Raw genomic sequence first — 16,631 nt, forward strand, 5'->3', positions numbered from 1 at the left:
CTACCTGCGCACATTTACACCTGCTAATATGAGCGTATAGGTTTCCCAAGGAAATTTGTGCATACGTGTGAAAATACAAGAATATGCAGTTAAGTGAAACCTCACCTCTCCTCCGCTCACCATGGTTGAACTTGCATGCATACAGGTTGTTATGCTCAGCGGCTGCAGGCGGCTGCAGCCGCTGTTGCTCACCTCTTTGCTGCATTAGCTCCGTTAGAAAGAACTCGCGGCCTGTGCCAGCTATCACCGGCCTTCCACCCTCCATTCTCAGGCCTCCTCGAGGGACATGGACGCCGCCGACCGCCATCGTACCCGTGGGGGTTCTCTAGGCGCGCACTCCCCAACCTGCTTTAACCACATCATGACGGGAACCGCGGGGGCATCCCCATCAGATGACGTCATCAACCTGGATACTTAAGCTCAACCGGCCCAGACCTACATCGACTTGGCAACGAGTTCACTTGTCTACAATTTCTATTCTCTCTGCAACTCTGTTCTGGTTCCTGCTTCTGTGTTGGAGACTACCGGTACCCGCTCCTCGGGGGCCCTATCTCGTCTCTTGGCTATCCGCTCCTCTGAGGGCCTACCCACGGATTCCTGTCTGCCTCGCTTCTCGAGGCTTCTCCGGACCTGCATAACTGCCTCCTTCAGTCACTAGTGAGTACTACACTGCGGTTCCGGTGTTTTCTCTATGTGGGATCTCTCTCGGGTGTACCCTGCTCTACCATGACCTTCCACCAAGGAATCCCCTCTCATTTACCATCTCTACGGACCCAGTGGATTTTAGTGACTGTACTTCTACCTGCACCCCTGCTCCTCTGGTAGTGCCATTACTAACTAGCTACTCCAGTTCCATAGCTGAGTCTGATGTCAGCAGCTGTGGTGCCGCTCCAGGGCCCACCTCCAGGGTTCACTCTCTCATACTACCCGCTGCTGTATCCCATCTCGCAGCCAAGACTCCGACTCCCGACTGTAAGGCTCAGTGGGGCTCCTCCCTCTGGGAGGAGCCCCACTGAGCAAAGTCATGAACCCGGCCCCAGCTCTCAGCCCTCCTGGCCATCCCTGGCCTGGCCCGTGAATTTCAGATCAGCAGAAAGTTCTGGAGAACTTGGCTATGCCATAAATATCTTAGATAATCGCTGGACACAGCCTCGACATCTGCCAAATTGAGTTCTACTCCACAGATGCCTCCGTTCCAGCCACTTGTGCCTTGCTGGCACCACTTCAATTTTCAGGTGACCCCCTTGTCCTGTAGGGGATTCTTGAGCCAGTGCAACATGTACTTCCTTTACAGCCTGCATACTTCCCTGATGTAGCTACCAAAATGACTTATATCCTATCTCTGCTGGAAGGACGGGCATTGGCCTAGGCATCACCCCTCTGAGAGCGAGCGGATCTGATCCCTCCAAGATCTGCCGGGCTTCCTGGCCCTCTTCCGCTCCATCTCTTTGACAACCCTGCTCGTAAGACCGTCGTCAGCTCCACTTTACTGCACCTACATCAAGGTACCAGAACCCCTTACTGACTTCGTCATCGAGTTCAGGACCCTAGCGTCTGAGGCTTGCACTGGATTTGTGTTGTCCTCATGCCATCTTCCTCGAAGGGCTGAGTCCGCACATCAAAAATGAGCTAGCAGCTCGAGAACTCTCCGAGTTTCTAGATGCCCTTGTGGACCTTGGCAGGCTATATTGACCGCAGTCTTCGTAAATGCTCACATGAGAACAAAGGACCTAAGAGGGTGGCTACTGACCCTCCTCGTATCCATCAGTACCATCCACAAATACTGCTTGTTCTACAAGATACCGATGAGGAAGAACCTATGCAGATGGGGCGCAGCCACTTGTCCTCAAAGGAGAGATGTCGCTGCCTATAATCAGGACTATGCTTTAAGAAGAACATGCCATACTGGGTCAGACCAAGGGTCCATGAAGCCCAGCATCCTGTTTCCAACAGTGGCCAATCCAGGCCATAAGAACCTGGCAAGTACCCAAAACCTAAGTCTATTCCATGTTACCGTTGCTAGTAATAGCATGGACTGTGGTCAACCTGGACATGCAGTACCCACCTGCTCACTATGTCCGGGAAAACTTCCAGGCCTAGTTCTGCCAGAGGACTTCTCCTAGGCCTGACATCTCCTTCTCCTCCATTGACATTTCCTGTTTCCATTAACTCGAGTATCCTGGAATTCCACACCCTAGCCTTAGTGGATTCCGGGGCTGGTGGCAATTTTATCCTCCAACAGCTGGTAGAGCATCTCCGGATCCCACTGTATACACTCCTACACCATTACTGCTCTCCTCCATCCATAGTGAGCCACTGCCTGGCGAGGTGACTTCCTCAACAGTTCTGATCCAACTTCATACCCAATCCATGCACATGGAGACCATCTCCTTCCTGGTACTAGACAAGGCCATTCAAACGGTGGTTCGCGGGCTACCGTGGTTGAAACTCCATTCTCTACAATTTGACTGGGACACCATGCGACTTTTCCAATGGGGCGCCTCCTGTCATAAGAACCTCCTGGAGGTTGTGTCGCCCCTACCTTGCTTAACTATCACGATGTCTCTCCCAGGTCTCCCTATACAATACTCCACCTACGCAGATGTATTCTCAAAGAAAGCTGTGGACACGTTGCCACCTCACCGCTCCTTTGATTGTGTGATAAACTTGCTCCCAAATTCCGAACCGCCTCGCAAAAAGGTGTACCCACTTTCACTAACGGAAACCAAGGCGATGTCGGACTACATACAAGAGAACCTGGTAAAAAGTTTCATTCAGCCTTCTAAGTCTCTGCTGAAGCAGGATTCTTTTTCATAGGGAAAAAGGATGTTTCCCTCCAGCCGTGAATAGATTACCGAGGCTTAAACGAAATCACCCAGAAGGACCGATACCCCCTGCCACTAATCTCAGACCTGTTTGATAGGCTCCAAGGGCCAAAATATTCTCCAAATTAGACCTGAGAGGGGCCTACAGTTTGGTCCGAATACGCCAGGGTGATGAATGGAAGACTGCTTTTAACACCCATGACGGCCATTCGAATACCTGGTAATGCCCTTGGCCTTTGTAACGCCCCAGCAGTGTTCCAGAAACATGATGAATGAGGTGTTCAGAGACATGCTCTATCAGTGCATTGTAGTCTATCTGGATGACATCTTGGTATTCTCACGGGACCTCCAGAATCATCGCCGAGATGTTTGCAAAGTTCTTCAGCGCCTAAGGGACAAATCGCTTGTACGCCAAGCTAGAGAAATGTTCTTTTGAACAGGAGACAGTCCCTTTTCTTGGCTATGTGGTCTCGAGCCTTAGCTTCCAGATGGATCCCCAAAAGAGCATCCAGGACTGGCCTCAAACCAGCGGGCCTGAAGCACTTGTAGATTCCTGGGATTTACGAACTTACTATCGGTCATTCATTCCACACTATTCCACACTGACCGCCCTTCTCACTGCCGTGACCCACAAGGGAGCTAACCCCTCGCAATGGTCATCTGAGTCCATATCAGCCTTTCAGAGACTTAAGGAGGCATTCCTTAGAGAACCATGCTTACGCCACCTGGATCCCCGACGACCTTTCATTGTTGAAGTTGACGCATCCGACGTCGGTGTTGGTGCAGTCCTGAGCCAACATTCTGCCAACCTCACTTTACATTCCTGCTCCTTCTTTTCTCACCGCTTCTCCCTTGCGGAGCACAACTATGGAATAGGGGACAAAGAACTATTGGCAATAAAGCTCGCCTTCGAGGAATGGTGCCTGGCTTGAAGGGGCTCAGCATCAGGTCACTGTATATACAGACCAGAAGAACCTAGAATATCTGCACCAGGCACGACGCCTTAATTACCGACAAGCCTGCTGGTCGCTCTTTTTTACTCGGTTCAATTTTGTACTATGGTACCGGCCTGCTGATAAGAATACCCGAGCCCACGCTCTTTATCGGTCCTTCACCACCGAGGACGTTCTGGATGTTCCGTGTCACATCATCAATTCGGACAAGGTGCTCCTTTCAACCACATTCACTGTACCACCTGGGAAGACAGTGGTTCCCAGTCCGCTTCAGAAAAAAATCCTCTGGGCGCACAATTCCCTGTTAGCGGGCCATCCTGGCCAAGCCAGAACCCTATCGTCACTTCAGAGGTTCTACTGGTGCCAACTATGAGGAAGGACTCCCAAGCCTACATGGAGTCATGTCCCACCTGTGCCAGTCAGAAGCCACTGATGGGCCGACCCTGAGGTCTCTTGCAACCACTGCCCGCACCCAAGTGAACCGTGGACACACATTGCCACTGATTTTATAGTGGATCTTCCTATGACCAATGGCAACAATACTATTTGGGTCACGGTGGACAGGTCAAACGTAGCGCCGGCGCCATTTCTACAACGCAAGGAGGTCCGAGAGTAAAAGATCACACTGGGACCTTTCCTCTGGACCCAGGTAATTTAAGGCATTTTGGGGGGGTTCAGGAGGGTGGGGGATTTATTTTAAAGGGTCGGGTGGGTTTTAGGGTTGTTTTAGTGTGCCGGTTTTCCCGCCCTCCCCCTTCCCCTCCCCCTTCCCCCGATTTACGATTTTTTGACGATAAATCGGGGGAATTGTTATTGTATCGCGGCTCTAACGATTTTTGACGATTTAAAATATATCGGACGATATTTTAAATCGTCAAAAACAATTCACATCCCTATTGTCTATGCTGTTTTTAGTAGATTCCATTCTAAACATTCCTACACTTCCCAAGGGGCACTGTTACTAAATGGAGTGTACCATCCACTGCACTTTCTAAACTTGTCCTTTGTTAAATGGACACTGTGTTAACTAAGGAGACCTGAGTCCTTAGAATCACAAAACTTTACTGGCTTTTTTGGCAACATGTTATCTTATTGCGTGATGATTTATTTTTGAAGCTCTCAGTTAAATGTATTATAAAATTTCACGGGTGCATTTTCCTTTGTTGATCCTTTGCAGTTGGAGAGATTTATGAAGGAGCAGGTGTAAAGTCTTTATCTATGTGTAACTCTGTTTGACATCAGGGCAGTGCCAACATGCACATAGTAGATATGAAATACATTTTCTACTCGGTAGCTTGTTTCCTGACATATTTTTGTATTATTTGAGTATTCTATTTCTTAAATCCCTTCTGTTGCTTGTGGATTAGAGTTATATTAAGAATTGTGTTTAATTTTCTGATCTATGTTAATTTTTTTTTTGTCATTGTATAATGTTGTCAGCTATTATTTCTCAAGTATATTTTTCTGCCAATAATTTGTAAAGTTATGTAAATAGAATAATTAAAACAAAGCATGGATTATGTAGAAATGTGTTGCACTTGGAGGTAGACCCTTGTCCTGGAGCAGTGGAGAACGGCTCCATGATACCAGGAAGTACCTGCCCCCAGGGGACGGAGCACAGGAGGAGACAGAGGCTAGGATGAGCTTCACCGCTTGCCGCGAACAGTAAGGGAGCATGGTCGGACACACGGCTGTAGGTCTGGAGGAGCAAGGAAGGCCAGAACAGCGTAGGCGATGACAAGGCAAGGGATAGAGCCAGAAACAAGAGTCGAGGTCAATGGCAGCTGGAGTCAGAATCCGAGGATCAGTCCGAGGAGTAGTCAACGAAGCAGGAGTCAGGTTCCAGAGGTCAGACGAGGTCACAAGGCAGGCAGAGGTCAGGATTCAGACAGCAAACAGAATGGTCAAGGAGCAGGCCGAGGTCAGTACCTGAGAGACAGTCTGAGGGTACTACCTGGGAAGACAGGACAGACAGACACTGGAACAGAAGGACGCTGGACAGTAGGTTGCTGGAACAAGACTGGAACAAGACTGTGAACGCAGAGGCAAACTAGTACACTTACAGTGCCGACCCGATTGCCAAGGCAAGTGTTACAGTTTTGGCTGCAGTGCAACCGCCTCACCACCAGGGGTCCCTCTAGTGCTGGCTTTCCGGACAGGCCCAGTCCATCTTATCTGTCCACTCTGTGCTCTGGGTGTGTCCTTATAACCCTGCCTGACAGTTGCCTCGGTGCTTCGGCATCGAGCTCACCTGGGCTCTCTGCTCTAGCCCTGCGCGGCCTTCGGGCCTTTCCTTGCCTTGCCCTGCGCGGCCTTCGGGCCTTTCCTTGCCTTGCCTTGCGCGGCCTTCGGGCCTCCTTCCTCGTTGTTCTCACCTGGCCTACGGGCCTTCTGACCTGCTTGCTCTGCTTACGGTGTGTGGCCTACGGGCCTTCTGTGTGTGTGTGGCCTACGGGCCTTCTGACCTGCCTTGCCCCGCTTATGGTGTGTGGCCTACGGGCCTTCTGTGTGTGTGTGGCCTACGGGCCTTCTGACCTGCCTTGCCCTGCTTACTGTGCCCTGACCCAGCCTGAACTTAGACTCTGCTCATTGCCGCCTGCCCTGACCCAGCCTGAACTTAGACTCTGCTCATTGCCGCCTGCCCTGACCCAGCCTGAACTTAGACTCTGCTCATTGCCGCCTGCCCTGACCCAGCCTGAACTTAGACTCTGCTCCTTGCCGCCTGCTCTGACCCAGCCTGAACTAGACACTGCTTATTGCTGCCTGCCTTGACCCAGCCTGGAACCAGACACTGTTTCTAGCTTCCTGTCTCTCTCCACCTGGAGCCACCCTGCTGGGTGGTGTTCACGCCTCCTGACCGGAGCCCAAGCGTAACAGTATGCCGAAGCCATCAAATTTCCAGGGGAAGAGATGGTCTGTGTCCTGCCGGTGAGTCAACTTTTTCACTAATTCAAGATGCCTCCTTCTTTAAAGTTTTATACCTGCAATTCCTGTCAGACTTTGAATTATCCAAGCTATCAGAACTGTCTAGCCTGTGAACTTGTTGGTCAGGAACACTGGTCTTGCAATAATTGCAACAAGAAAAATGTCTCTGTCTATCAGGAATGTTTGAACTGTCTGGCTCCTAAACCAGGGTGGTGGAAATGCTCCTGTCTTCCGTGTTTGTTACCACCAGGCAAACCCTGCCCCCGGTGTTCTGCTCTAGGACCAGCTGTGCCATTAAAAAAAAGCTATCAGCTCTCCTAACCAGTATTCTGTTTCTGGCTCAACTAAAACAGACATTTTTGCTGGCAGTTTGTGGATGGAAAAACCCAGGACTTACCTGGCCAAGAAGCTTCTGTGACACCAGTGCTAGAGCCTCAGGAACAGGTTTCTCTCAAACGGAGAGAGTTGATTAACTCTAGCAGGGCTCTGCTGCCCACAGCTGCTGTTGAGACACTAACGAGCACATTCCCTAGACGTCCTAGAACTGCCTGTGCCTTCTCTAAACTGCTCCTCCAGAAACAAAATAAGGAGCCTCAGAGTGTGGCTCGAGGTATCCAGCCCACAGCAGTGCTACTTGAGTCTTTTATGTGCACTGCTTCAAACCTTGCTGCTCTGCCATCTGAGCCTGTTTCATCACCCCAGGGGGGGGGCCAAGCCTGCTGCATCACCCCAGGAGGGGGCCAAGCCTGCTACATCGCCCCAGGAGGGGGCCAAGCCTGCTACATCGCCCCAAGAGGGGACCAAGCCTGCTGCATCACCCCAAGAGGGGGCCAAGCCTGCTGCATCGCCCCAAGAGGGGGCCAAGCCTGCTGCATCACCCCAAGAGGGGGCCAAGCCTGCTACATCGCCCCAAGAGGGGGCCAAGCCTGCTGCATCACCCCAGGAGGGGGCCAAGCCTGCTACATCGCCCCAAGAGGGGACCAAGCCTGCTGCATCGCCCCAAGAGGGGGCCAAGCCTGCTGCATCACCCCAAGAGGGGGCCAAGCCTGCTACATCGCCCCAAGAGGGGGCCAAGCCTGCTGCATCACCCCAAGAGGGGGCCAAGCCTGCTACATCGCCCCAAGAGGGGGCCAAGCCTGCTGCATCACCCCAGGAGGGGGCCAAGCCTGCTGCATCACCCCAGGAGGGGGCCAAGCCTGCTGCATCACCCCAGGAGGGGGCCAAGCCTGCTGCATCACCCCAGGAGGGGGCCAAGCCTGCTCCATCGCCCCAAGAGGGGACCAAGCCTGCTGCATCACCCCAAGAGGGGGCCAAGCCTGCTACATCGCCCCAAGAGGGGGCCAAGCCTGCTACATCGCCCCAAGAGGGGGCCAAGCCTGCTGCATCACCCCAGGAGGGGGCCAAGCCTGCTGCATCGCCCCAAGAGGGGGCCAAGCCTGCTGCATCGCCCCAAGAGGGAGCCAAGCCTGCTGCATCGCCCCAAGAGGGGGCCAAGCCTGCTGCATCGCCCCAAGAGGGGGCCAAGCCTGCTGTTTCATCCCGAGAGGGGCCAAGCCTGCCGTTTCATCCCGAGAGGGGCCCGAACCTGCTGCACTACCCCGAGAAGAGCCTGCTAAACCGGTCCTGCTGCCACCTCCGGAGGGGCTCAAACCGGTACCACTAACAGACTTTCTAACTCAGCCATCTGAGCCTGTTGAATGGCTCCAGCTGTTGTTGCCCTCGGAGGGGCCAGATCTCATCTTTGAGTACCCCCTGCTAAGATGGGACCCAGGAGGAGGGGGAGGCCTTGAGGAGGGGGTACTGTTACAGTTTTGGCTGCAGTGCAACCGCCTCACCACCAGGGGTCCCTCTAGTGCTGGCTTTCCGGACAGGCCCAGTCCATCTTATCTGTCCACTCTGTGCTCTGGGTGTGTCCTTATAACCCTGCCTGACAGTTGCCTCGGTGCTTCGGCATCGAGCTCACCTGGGCTCCCTGCTCTAGCCCTGCGCGGCCTTCGGGCCTTTCCTTGCCTAGCCCTGCGCGGCCTTCGGGCCTTTCCTTGCCTAGCCCTGCGCGGCCTTCGGGCCTTTCCTTGCTTTGCCCTGCGCGGCCTTCGGGCCTTTCCTTGCCTTGCCTTGCCTTGCGCGGCCTTCGGGCCTCCTTCCTCGTTGTTCTCACCTGGCCTACGGGCCTTCTGACCTGATTGCTCTGCTTACGGTGTGTGGCCTACGGGCCTTCTGTGTGTGTGTGGCCTACGGGCCTTCTGACCTGCCCTGCTCTGCTTATGGTGTGTGGCCTACGGGCCTTCTGTCTGTGTGTGTGGAGCCCACGGGCCTTCTGACCTGCCCTGCTCTGCTTATGGTGTGTGGCCTACGGGCCTTCTGTCTGTGTGTGTGGAGCCCACGGGCCTTCTGACCTGCCTTGCCCCGCTTATGGTGTGTGGCCTACGGGCCTTCTGTGTGTGTGTGGCCTATGGGCCTTCTGACCTGCCCTGCTCTGCTTATGGTGTGTGGCCTACGGGCCTTCTGTCTGTGTGTGTGGAGCCTACGGGCCTTCTGACCTGCCTTGCCCCGCTTATGGTGTGTGGCCTACGGGCCTTCTGTGTGTGTGTGGCCTACGGGCCTTCTGACCTGCCTTGCCCTGCTTACTGTGCCCTGACCCAGCCTGAACTTAGACTCTGCTCATTGCCGCCTGCCCTGACCCAGCCTGAACTTAGACTCTGCTCATTGCCGCCTGCCCTGACCCAGCCTGAACTTAGACTCTGCTCATTGCCGCCTGCCCTGACCCAGCCTGAACTTAGACTCTGCTCCTTGCCGCCTGCTCTGACCCAGCCTGAACTAGACACTGCTTATTGCTGCCTGCCTTGACCCAGCCTGGAACCAGACACTGTTTCTAGCTTCCTGTCTCTCTCCACCTGGAGCCACCCTGCTGGGTGGTGTTCACGCCTCCTGACCGGAGCCCAAGCGTAACAGCAAGGAAGTGCAGGTAGGGACTTCATTATATCGTACATGTAGAGGCATGCGTGTAGGGGCATGTCCAACACCACTGGGGACGCCGAACTCCGGCGTGAGGCCTGGTGCATAGTGGAAGGCTCGGCGACTGCCGCCGCTGGATGCCGAGGCCTGGAGGAGCTTGCGGCTGCCGCTGGGGAGGCCGATCCATGACTTGCAGAGGAGCTAGCGAGGTGAGCAGGCCCATGCATGGGCCAGGCACAGATGGGGCACGCGCAACAGTACCCCCCTTCTAGTCCTCCCTCTACGCGGCCGTGGATTTTCAGGATAGGTCCTATGGAAAGTCCTGAAGAGCTCTTTATCAAGAATGTTGTGGTATGGCTCCCATGAGTTCTCCTCGGCCCCATAACCCTCCCAGGCTAAGAGGTATTCCCATCTGCCTCGACACCAACGGACGTTGAGGACCTCTCTTACCTGGAGTGACGAGTCCGTTCAATAGAGATCCACGGAGGTGAAGTATCTCTATGAGAGGGCCAGGAGAGGACCAAAGGCTTCAACAGAGAGACACGGAATGTGTTGTGGATGCCCATGGCATGAGGTAGCTGAAGTTGAATAAACACTGCTCCCACTCTTCGAAGCACTGGAAATGGGCCGATGTACTTGGGAGCCAGGCGATGAGAAGGGAGTCTCAATCTTGTGTGTCAGGTGCTTAACCACACCTTCTGACCAGGACAGAAGAGTAGAGCGGGACGTCTATGGGCATCAGAAGTGCTCTTGGAGCACTCAGCGGCCTGGGTAAGGTGTTTTTTGACTTGATTCCACACCTGACAAATGGTGTGGGCCATGAATTGCGCAGCTGGAGAAGGAACAGTCAGAGGAACCGGAAATGGTAGCCGAGGTTGTCATCCAAATACCACGGAGAACAGAGATACATCAGTGGCAGCAGCGACATGGGTATTATGCGACAGCTCAGCCCAGGGTAACAGATCAGACCAGTTGTCCTGCTGGTCATTCACGTAGGAATGACGGAATGTTTTCAAGATCAGGTTGGTCCTTTCACATTGACCATTGGCCTGTGGGTGATAGGCTGAAGTGAAATTCAAGGCAATGTTAAACTTTTTGCATAGAGAGTGCCAGTACCTGGCGGCAAACTGCGGTCCCTGGTCAGATATAATTTCCTTTGGGAGTCCATGAAGACGGAAAATGTGTTTCAGAAACAACTTGGCTAGTTCTGGGGCCGATGGGAGGCCCGGCAGGGAAATGAAGTGATCCATTTTCGAAAAACGATCGATGATGACCCAGATTACGGTATTGTTCTGAAACGGAGGCAGGTCTCTGATGAAGTCCATTGAGATGCTGGACCATGGCTCAGTAGATGCTGGAAGCAGTTGGAGTAGGCCCCAAGGTCGTCCGGTAGGTGGCTTCTGTTGGGTGCAGACGGGACATGAATCTACATAGTTACGGGAGTCTTGCACCATGTTGGGCCACCAGTAATATCTCCACGACATCTCTAGGGTCCTGGTATGACCCTGGTGTCCTGCCAACTTGGAATCATGGGCCCATTTCATAACTTGTTCACGTAATCTACGTGGAACAACAGTTTTCCCAACTGGAACTGTAGTGGTCATGGCAAGAGATACGCAGGAAGGATCTATGATGTGTCTAGGAACATCAGGAACATCCTCAGGCTCGAAGGATCTTGATAGTGCATCAGCACAGAAGTTCTTGGAAGCTGGGCGATAACGTAGAACAAAATTAAACCGTTCAAAGAAGAGCGCCCATCGGGCTTGTCTAGGATTCAAGAGTTGAGCTTCTTTATATTCTTATGGTCAGTGAAAATGGTAAATTTATGTTGCGCCCCTTCCAACCAGGGGCGCCACTCTTGGAGCGCCAACTTGACAGCTAGACGTTCTCGGTCACCAATGGTATAGTGCTGCTCTGTAGGAGAGACCTTGTGTGAGTAGAATGAACAAGGTATCAATTTATCCTTTGGAGAAAACTGACGGCTCCTGCTCCAATTGCAAAGGCGTCGACTTCGACGACGAATGGGCGTCTTGGGTCTGGATGCTGAAGACAAGGACCGGAACAGAATGCTTCTTTGAGCGTCTGGAAGGCGGCTTGTACTTTGGGAGTCCACACACGAGTGTTAGCCTCTTTCTTGGTCATGGTGGTGAGCGGAGCAGCTAGGGTAGAATAATTGGCAATGAAGCTCCTGTAATAATTAGTAAAGCCAAGGAAACGTTGAAAGGCCCATAGGCCTACTGGCTGGGGCCAGTCTCAGATCACCTGGACTTTATCTGGATCCATGGAGAAGCCTCAATCAGATATGATGTACCCTAGGAAGGGTAAGCTATTTCACTTGAAGAGGCACTTTTCTAACTTGGCATAAAGGTGATTTTCTCTTAGACATTGGAGAATGATCCGAACATGATCTCGATGGGATTCAAGGTCTTTGGAAAAGATCAGGATGTCGTCAAGCTATACGACTACAAATGAGTACAAGAAGTCTTGGAGGATTTCGTTCATAAGGCGTTGAAAGATCGCTGGAGCATTGCAAAGCCCAAAAGGCATCACGGTATATTCATAGTGACCATCTCTTGGGTTGAATGCGGTTTTCTAGATATCTTCTGGTTGGATGTGTACCAGATTGTTTGCACCCCTCAAATCCAACTTGGTGAAGATCCGTGCCCCTTGAAGGTGGTCAAACAGCTCACTGATAAGGGGCAGAGGGTACCGGTCTTTGCAGTTTATGGCATTGAGCCTTCTGTAGTCAATACAAGGGCATAAACCGCCGTCCTTTTTCTTGACAAAGAAAAAGCCCGCTCCAGCGGGAGAATCAGAGGGACGAATGAACCCTTTTTCTAAGTTCTCTTTGATATACTCAGACTTGGCTAGGTTTTCTGGACGAGACAATGGATAAGTTCTTCCCTTGGGAGGAGTCGTGCCTGGCAGAAGTTTTATGGAGCAATTGAACTTGCGTAGTGGAGACAAGGTGTCTGCCTTCTGCTTCGAGAAGACATCTTCAAACTCAATATACTGGGTAGGCAAACCAGATAGAGTGGTAGGCTTCAAGACAGAGACTGCTGGAGATTCTTAATGTAGACATGTCTTCTGGCATTTGGAACCCCACTGCACCAACTGCAGAGCATGCCAATCGAACTGGGGTTCGTGGACCTGGAGCCAGGGCAGCCCCAGGATGACTGGATGTGTAGAACATTTTAACACATAGAAGGACATCTCCTCCTCGTGGAGAGTGCCCACGGTAAGACGGACAGCCACTGTTCGATGGGTGATGAGCCCTGGAAGATTTTCTCCTTGAATGGAGGCAATGTGGAGGCTCATATCTAATGCCTGAAGAGGAATGTTCAGAAGCTTGACAATGTCATCCATGATGAAGCTGCCACAGGCTCCTGTATCAACAAGAGCAGAGGTGGCGAAGGAGTGGGCCTCGATGCCCAGAGAGACTGGAAGCAGGAGTTGGGGGCCGGTGACAGTAGCACCTAAGCTTGGGACCCCGCCGGGCTCAGGCGTTGCAGTTTTCCGGATGGATCGGACAGGACGAGGTGAGGAGGTCCGTGCGCAGGCCAGGCGCTGATGGGGCACGCAACAGAAATGAAAAACAAAAAAAGTATGATCTGAATCAAGAAATATGATTGACTTGATCCAATAAAAAAAAAGAACTTGTTTGTTGACCCTTAATTCTATATATTCATTTGGACTAAAACACAATCCCAAAACTACACCTATACAAGAAAACTCTGATTTTCGACAGCACTTCAGTGCAGAGTCTTCAACAGGTCTTCAACAGGTGAAGAAGACTAGAATTTTGCATTGCCCAGGACTTCCTTTTACCAAACTCTATAGTCATACATGCCTTCCAATGGCTCAAGTCTAATTTGCAACTAGATAATGAGTAGTCATATTTTCAAGTTTGGCATTACCTTGACTCAGTAACAAAGGAAAGTGTGAATGCCTTTTTGAATACCCTTTTTGATGACATGATGACTTGGTCAGTCAGTGAGTACATGTCAGTCTCCAACAATTACAAAATCTGAAAGAACATGCAGTGCTCTAATACAATATCCCACTTTTTAATTAAACGGAAAGCAAAATGCGACAGTGAAGCCACAATAACTCAGATGCATAGGACCTTCACTATGTTGAAGACATTAATGGAGAATATTCTTCTCCAGGAGATGCAATTAAAATTATAATTAGAATGTATATATTCATCCTAATGGAACACGCAAGGCAGGAATAATAAATAGAAGTGCTTGTTTGAAGTGGAGTTCCTCATAAGGATCTTTTATTCATTGGGATGAGGTCATGAGAACTATTATAAAAATGATAGCCACACACATTCTCAAGTCAATACGTTTGTGACTTCTTGATAAAACTGTTAATTTTCTTATTTGGTGAGAAGTACATATTTAAATGGGTTTGTCCAGCTAAGTTTGGACTTAGCTGGTCAAATCCCGAGTTTTGAATTTTCTGCCCCACCGAACAAGATAGCTTTAACTGAGTAAGTCATTACCACTAAAACATGCCTGGATTAAGAAGAATACAGCAGCCTCCTGAGGGCAGGGCTTAAACTTAGCCAGGTAGCACTACCTGGCTAAGTTTATCCAAGTAAGGGGCCGATGCAATACAGTGCACTCAGCCAAGTGCACTGTATAACCCGCAGTCGGAGGCGGGTTGAATAGGCGCTAATGAATCCCCTAATGCTATAAGGGGATTAGTGCCTATTCAACACGCGATCAATGTAGAATGAGTCTAATAGCGCTAATCACATGCAAAAAAAACTGCTTTTCTGTACTGCCTCCTACTTAATATTGTTGCGATATTAAGTAGGAGGAAAAACAAAATTAAAGAAAGTTAAAAAATAGAAAAAAAAAAGAAAGGAGTCCGTTTCCTGAACCCCCTGGCTGTGCGGTGTTTAGGAAAACAGACGCCAATAAACTCGGCATCAGTTTTCCTAACCAGCAGACCGCCGACGCCATTCTGGTTCTCGTTAGCAAGGAGGAGCTAGGGGCACACAAGCAACCCTAGCACCTCCTTACTAACATGACCCCCTAATTTAAATATTGCATGGTGCCCCAAGAAAGCGGGCGCTGACTGTCCAGCGCCTGCTTTCTACGCATATTTATTGCATCGGCCCCTAAGTCTGGTCAGGGTGGAGAGCAGGTCTAATATTATCTTTGTATAATGATCAGAATCACTTTTAATTTGGCTGGGTATATTCAGCAGGAAATGTGTCCTGCTGAATTTCTCAGCTATAGTTTACCTGGGTAAGTTGCCAATTGCCGCCCCACTCAGTATTTTATTTATTTGTTTGTTTGTTTATAAGAATTTTTTCCCACCCTTCCAGGGTTCAGGGCAGGGTGAAAAATTGGCAACCTAGAGTTAGGGAGATTTTCACTGAAAATCTAGGTGTCTAGATTCAGCTAGAAATTCACTTAAATCTAGGTGGCCAAATTTGGGACACCTAGCAACTTAGGTCACTCAACCTTAGCTGCAACTGAGCATCTAAAACCTAACACCATGGAGTCACAATCCCTTCCCTCCCATCACCCGATATAATAAATCTCATTCAGTCTACCAAACTTCTCCAACCGCTACCCCTCTGGAATCTCTACTTACGATTCAGGAGGGTCTTCCTTCTTTGCGAGCAGAAAGGATGCTACTAACATAGGCATTGTTCTGTACTCTGCCTCCCATGTAAATGTTGACTCCACACCTTATGTGCTGAGAGTATACTGTACCTGCATCTACTGCAGAGGGATGCTCTGTGTGTTTCTGTATGAGCTCACGTGCCATCCTGGAGCTCCTAGTAAACTGTTATCCTTTCTCTTCTTCTCTGGGAGATGATATGCAGGCCTGCAAATACTGGATTATTACATAGTAGCTGGTAGAGCTACTGTGAGAAATGTGTACTTCTAACCCCTGTAGTCTGTCCAGAGTAGGCTTGCCACTTCACCCAGCTCAACCCAACGTGCGTAATCGGGTCTTCATTTTATCCCATTGTATGCTTAGAGATAAAATTCTGATTTTCTTAGGGAAATCAGAATTCCACATGTGCAATGGGGCAAAACCAACATTGGATCTGCATTTTTCTGTTGAGTTGAGTAAGATTGCAACACAAATCCCCAGAGCCATATAAAATAGTGTTTCCCTATTCTATGTGATATCGCATGACTTGGCTTTTCGTGATATCGCTGAAGTTCTGGATTTAATAGAACTTTTGTGTTATAACAGAATTTTCTGTTTCACCAGAATTTATATATACTTACTAAAATGTGATTGTATTTATTTATTTATTTTTTGCTGAACTGTTTTTATTGAGACTTTTATAAAATGCTTTGAAATAGGAGTTGAAAACCAGGCCTGATTCACCTGTTTTTGTTTTTTTTTACAATCCAGAGCCAGTCGATCACCCTAATTTTCCTACCCCTTCAATTATAATTCTATTGGTGTGATCTTCCTCACATCCGTGCTCTGTGAGCATATCCTTGAAGATTAACCCTTTCTTCTTTGTTCACAGAGAGTGGTACCTGAATGGAAACTACCTAGTGGTGATGGTTTCAGTCACAATTATTTTACCGCTGGCACTGATGAAACAACTTGGTGAGCATAACAGATTAGAGCAAGTGTGAGAGAGGGGAAGGAAGATGGGGGGTTACATCTAGACAGATGACACTGATTTACAGTGCCTGGTGATGAGGAGGGGGACAGTAGAATGGCAACAGTTGTGTGACAAGATAACTTGAGTTCATCAGTAAGTTTGCTAATTTTGAAAAATTTAATAACTGTCTAGTCTTTCCTTCCCCCAACTTCATCTCTCCCTCTCCTTCGCAACCAACTTCCTCTCCCTGGACCTTCTCCCATCCACTACCTCCTCCTCCTCCTCATGTATCTTTTCCTCTCCATAAGTTTCTCTTCCCTTATTCCCTGTGGACCTTTTCTTCAGAATCAGGGATAGTCATAAACTCACCTATGG

The 16,631-nt window shown here is 50.2% G+C and overlaps 1 protein-coding gene across 1 annotated transcript in view; it reads left to right on the plus strand.

The window, feature by feature from the left end:
• LOC115089379 (sodium-coupled neutral amino acid transporter 3-like) overlaps positions 1-16,631 on the plus strand; it is an 89,624-nt gene that overhangs the window by 1,953 nt on the left and 71,040 nt on the right. Inside the window, exons 2-3 of the mRNA XM_029597470.1 lie at positions 4,087-4,226; positions 16,176-16,258. Of these exons, the coding sequence (XP_029453330.1) occupies positions 4,087-4,226; positions 16,176-16,258 (223 nt within the window). The remainder of the gene's footprint in view (positions 1-4,086; positions 4,227-16,175; positions 16,259-16,631) is intronic.

Source organism: Rhinatrema bivittatum, chromosome 4 (assembly GCF_901001135.1).
Source record: "Rhinatrema bivittatum chromosome 4, aRhiBiv1.1, whole genome shotgun sequence".
In the NCBI taxonomy this organism is placed as follows: domain Eukaryota; kingdom Metazoa; phylum Chordata; class Amphibia; order Gymnophiona; family Rhinatrematidae; genus Rhinatrema; species Rhinatrema bivittatum.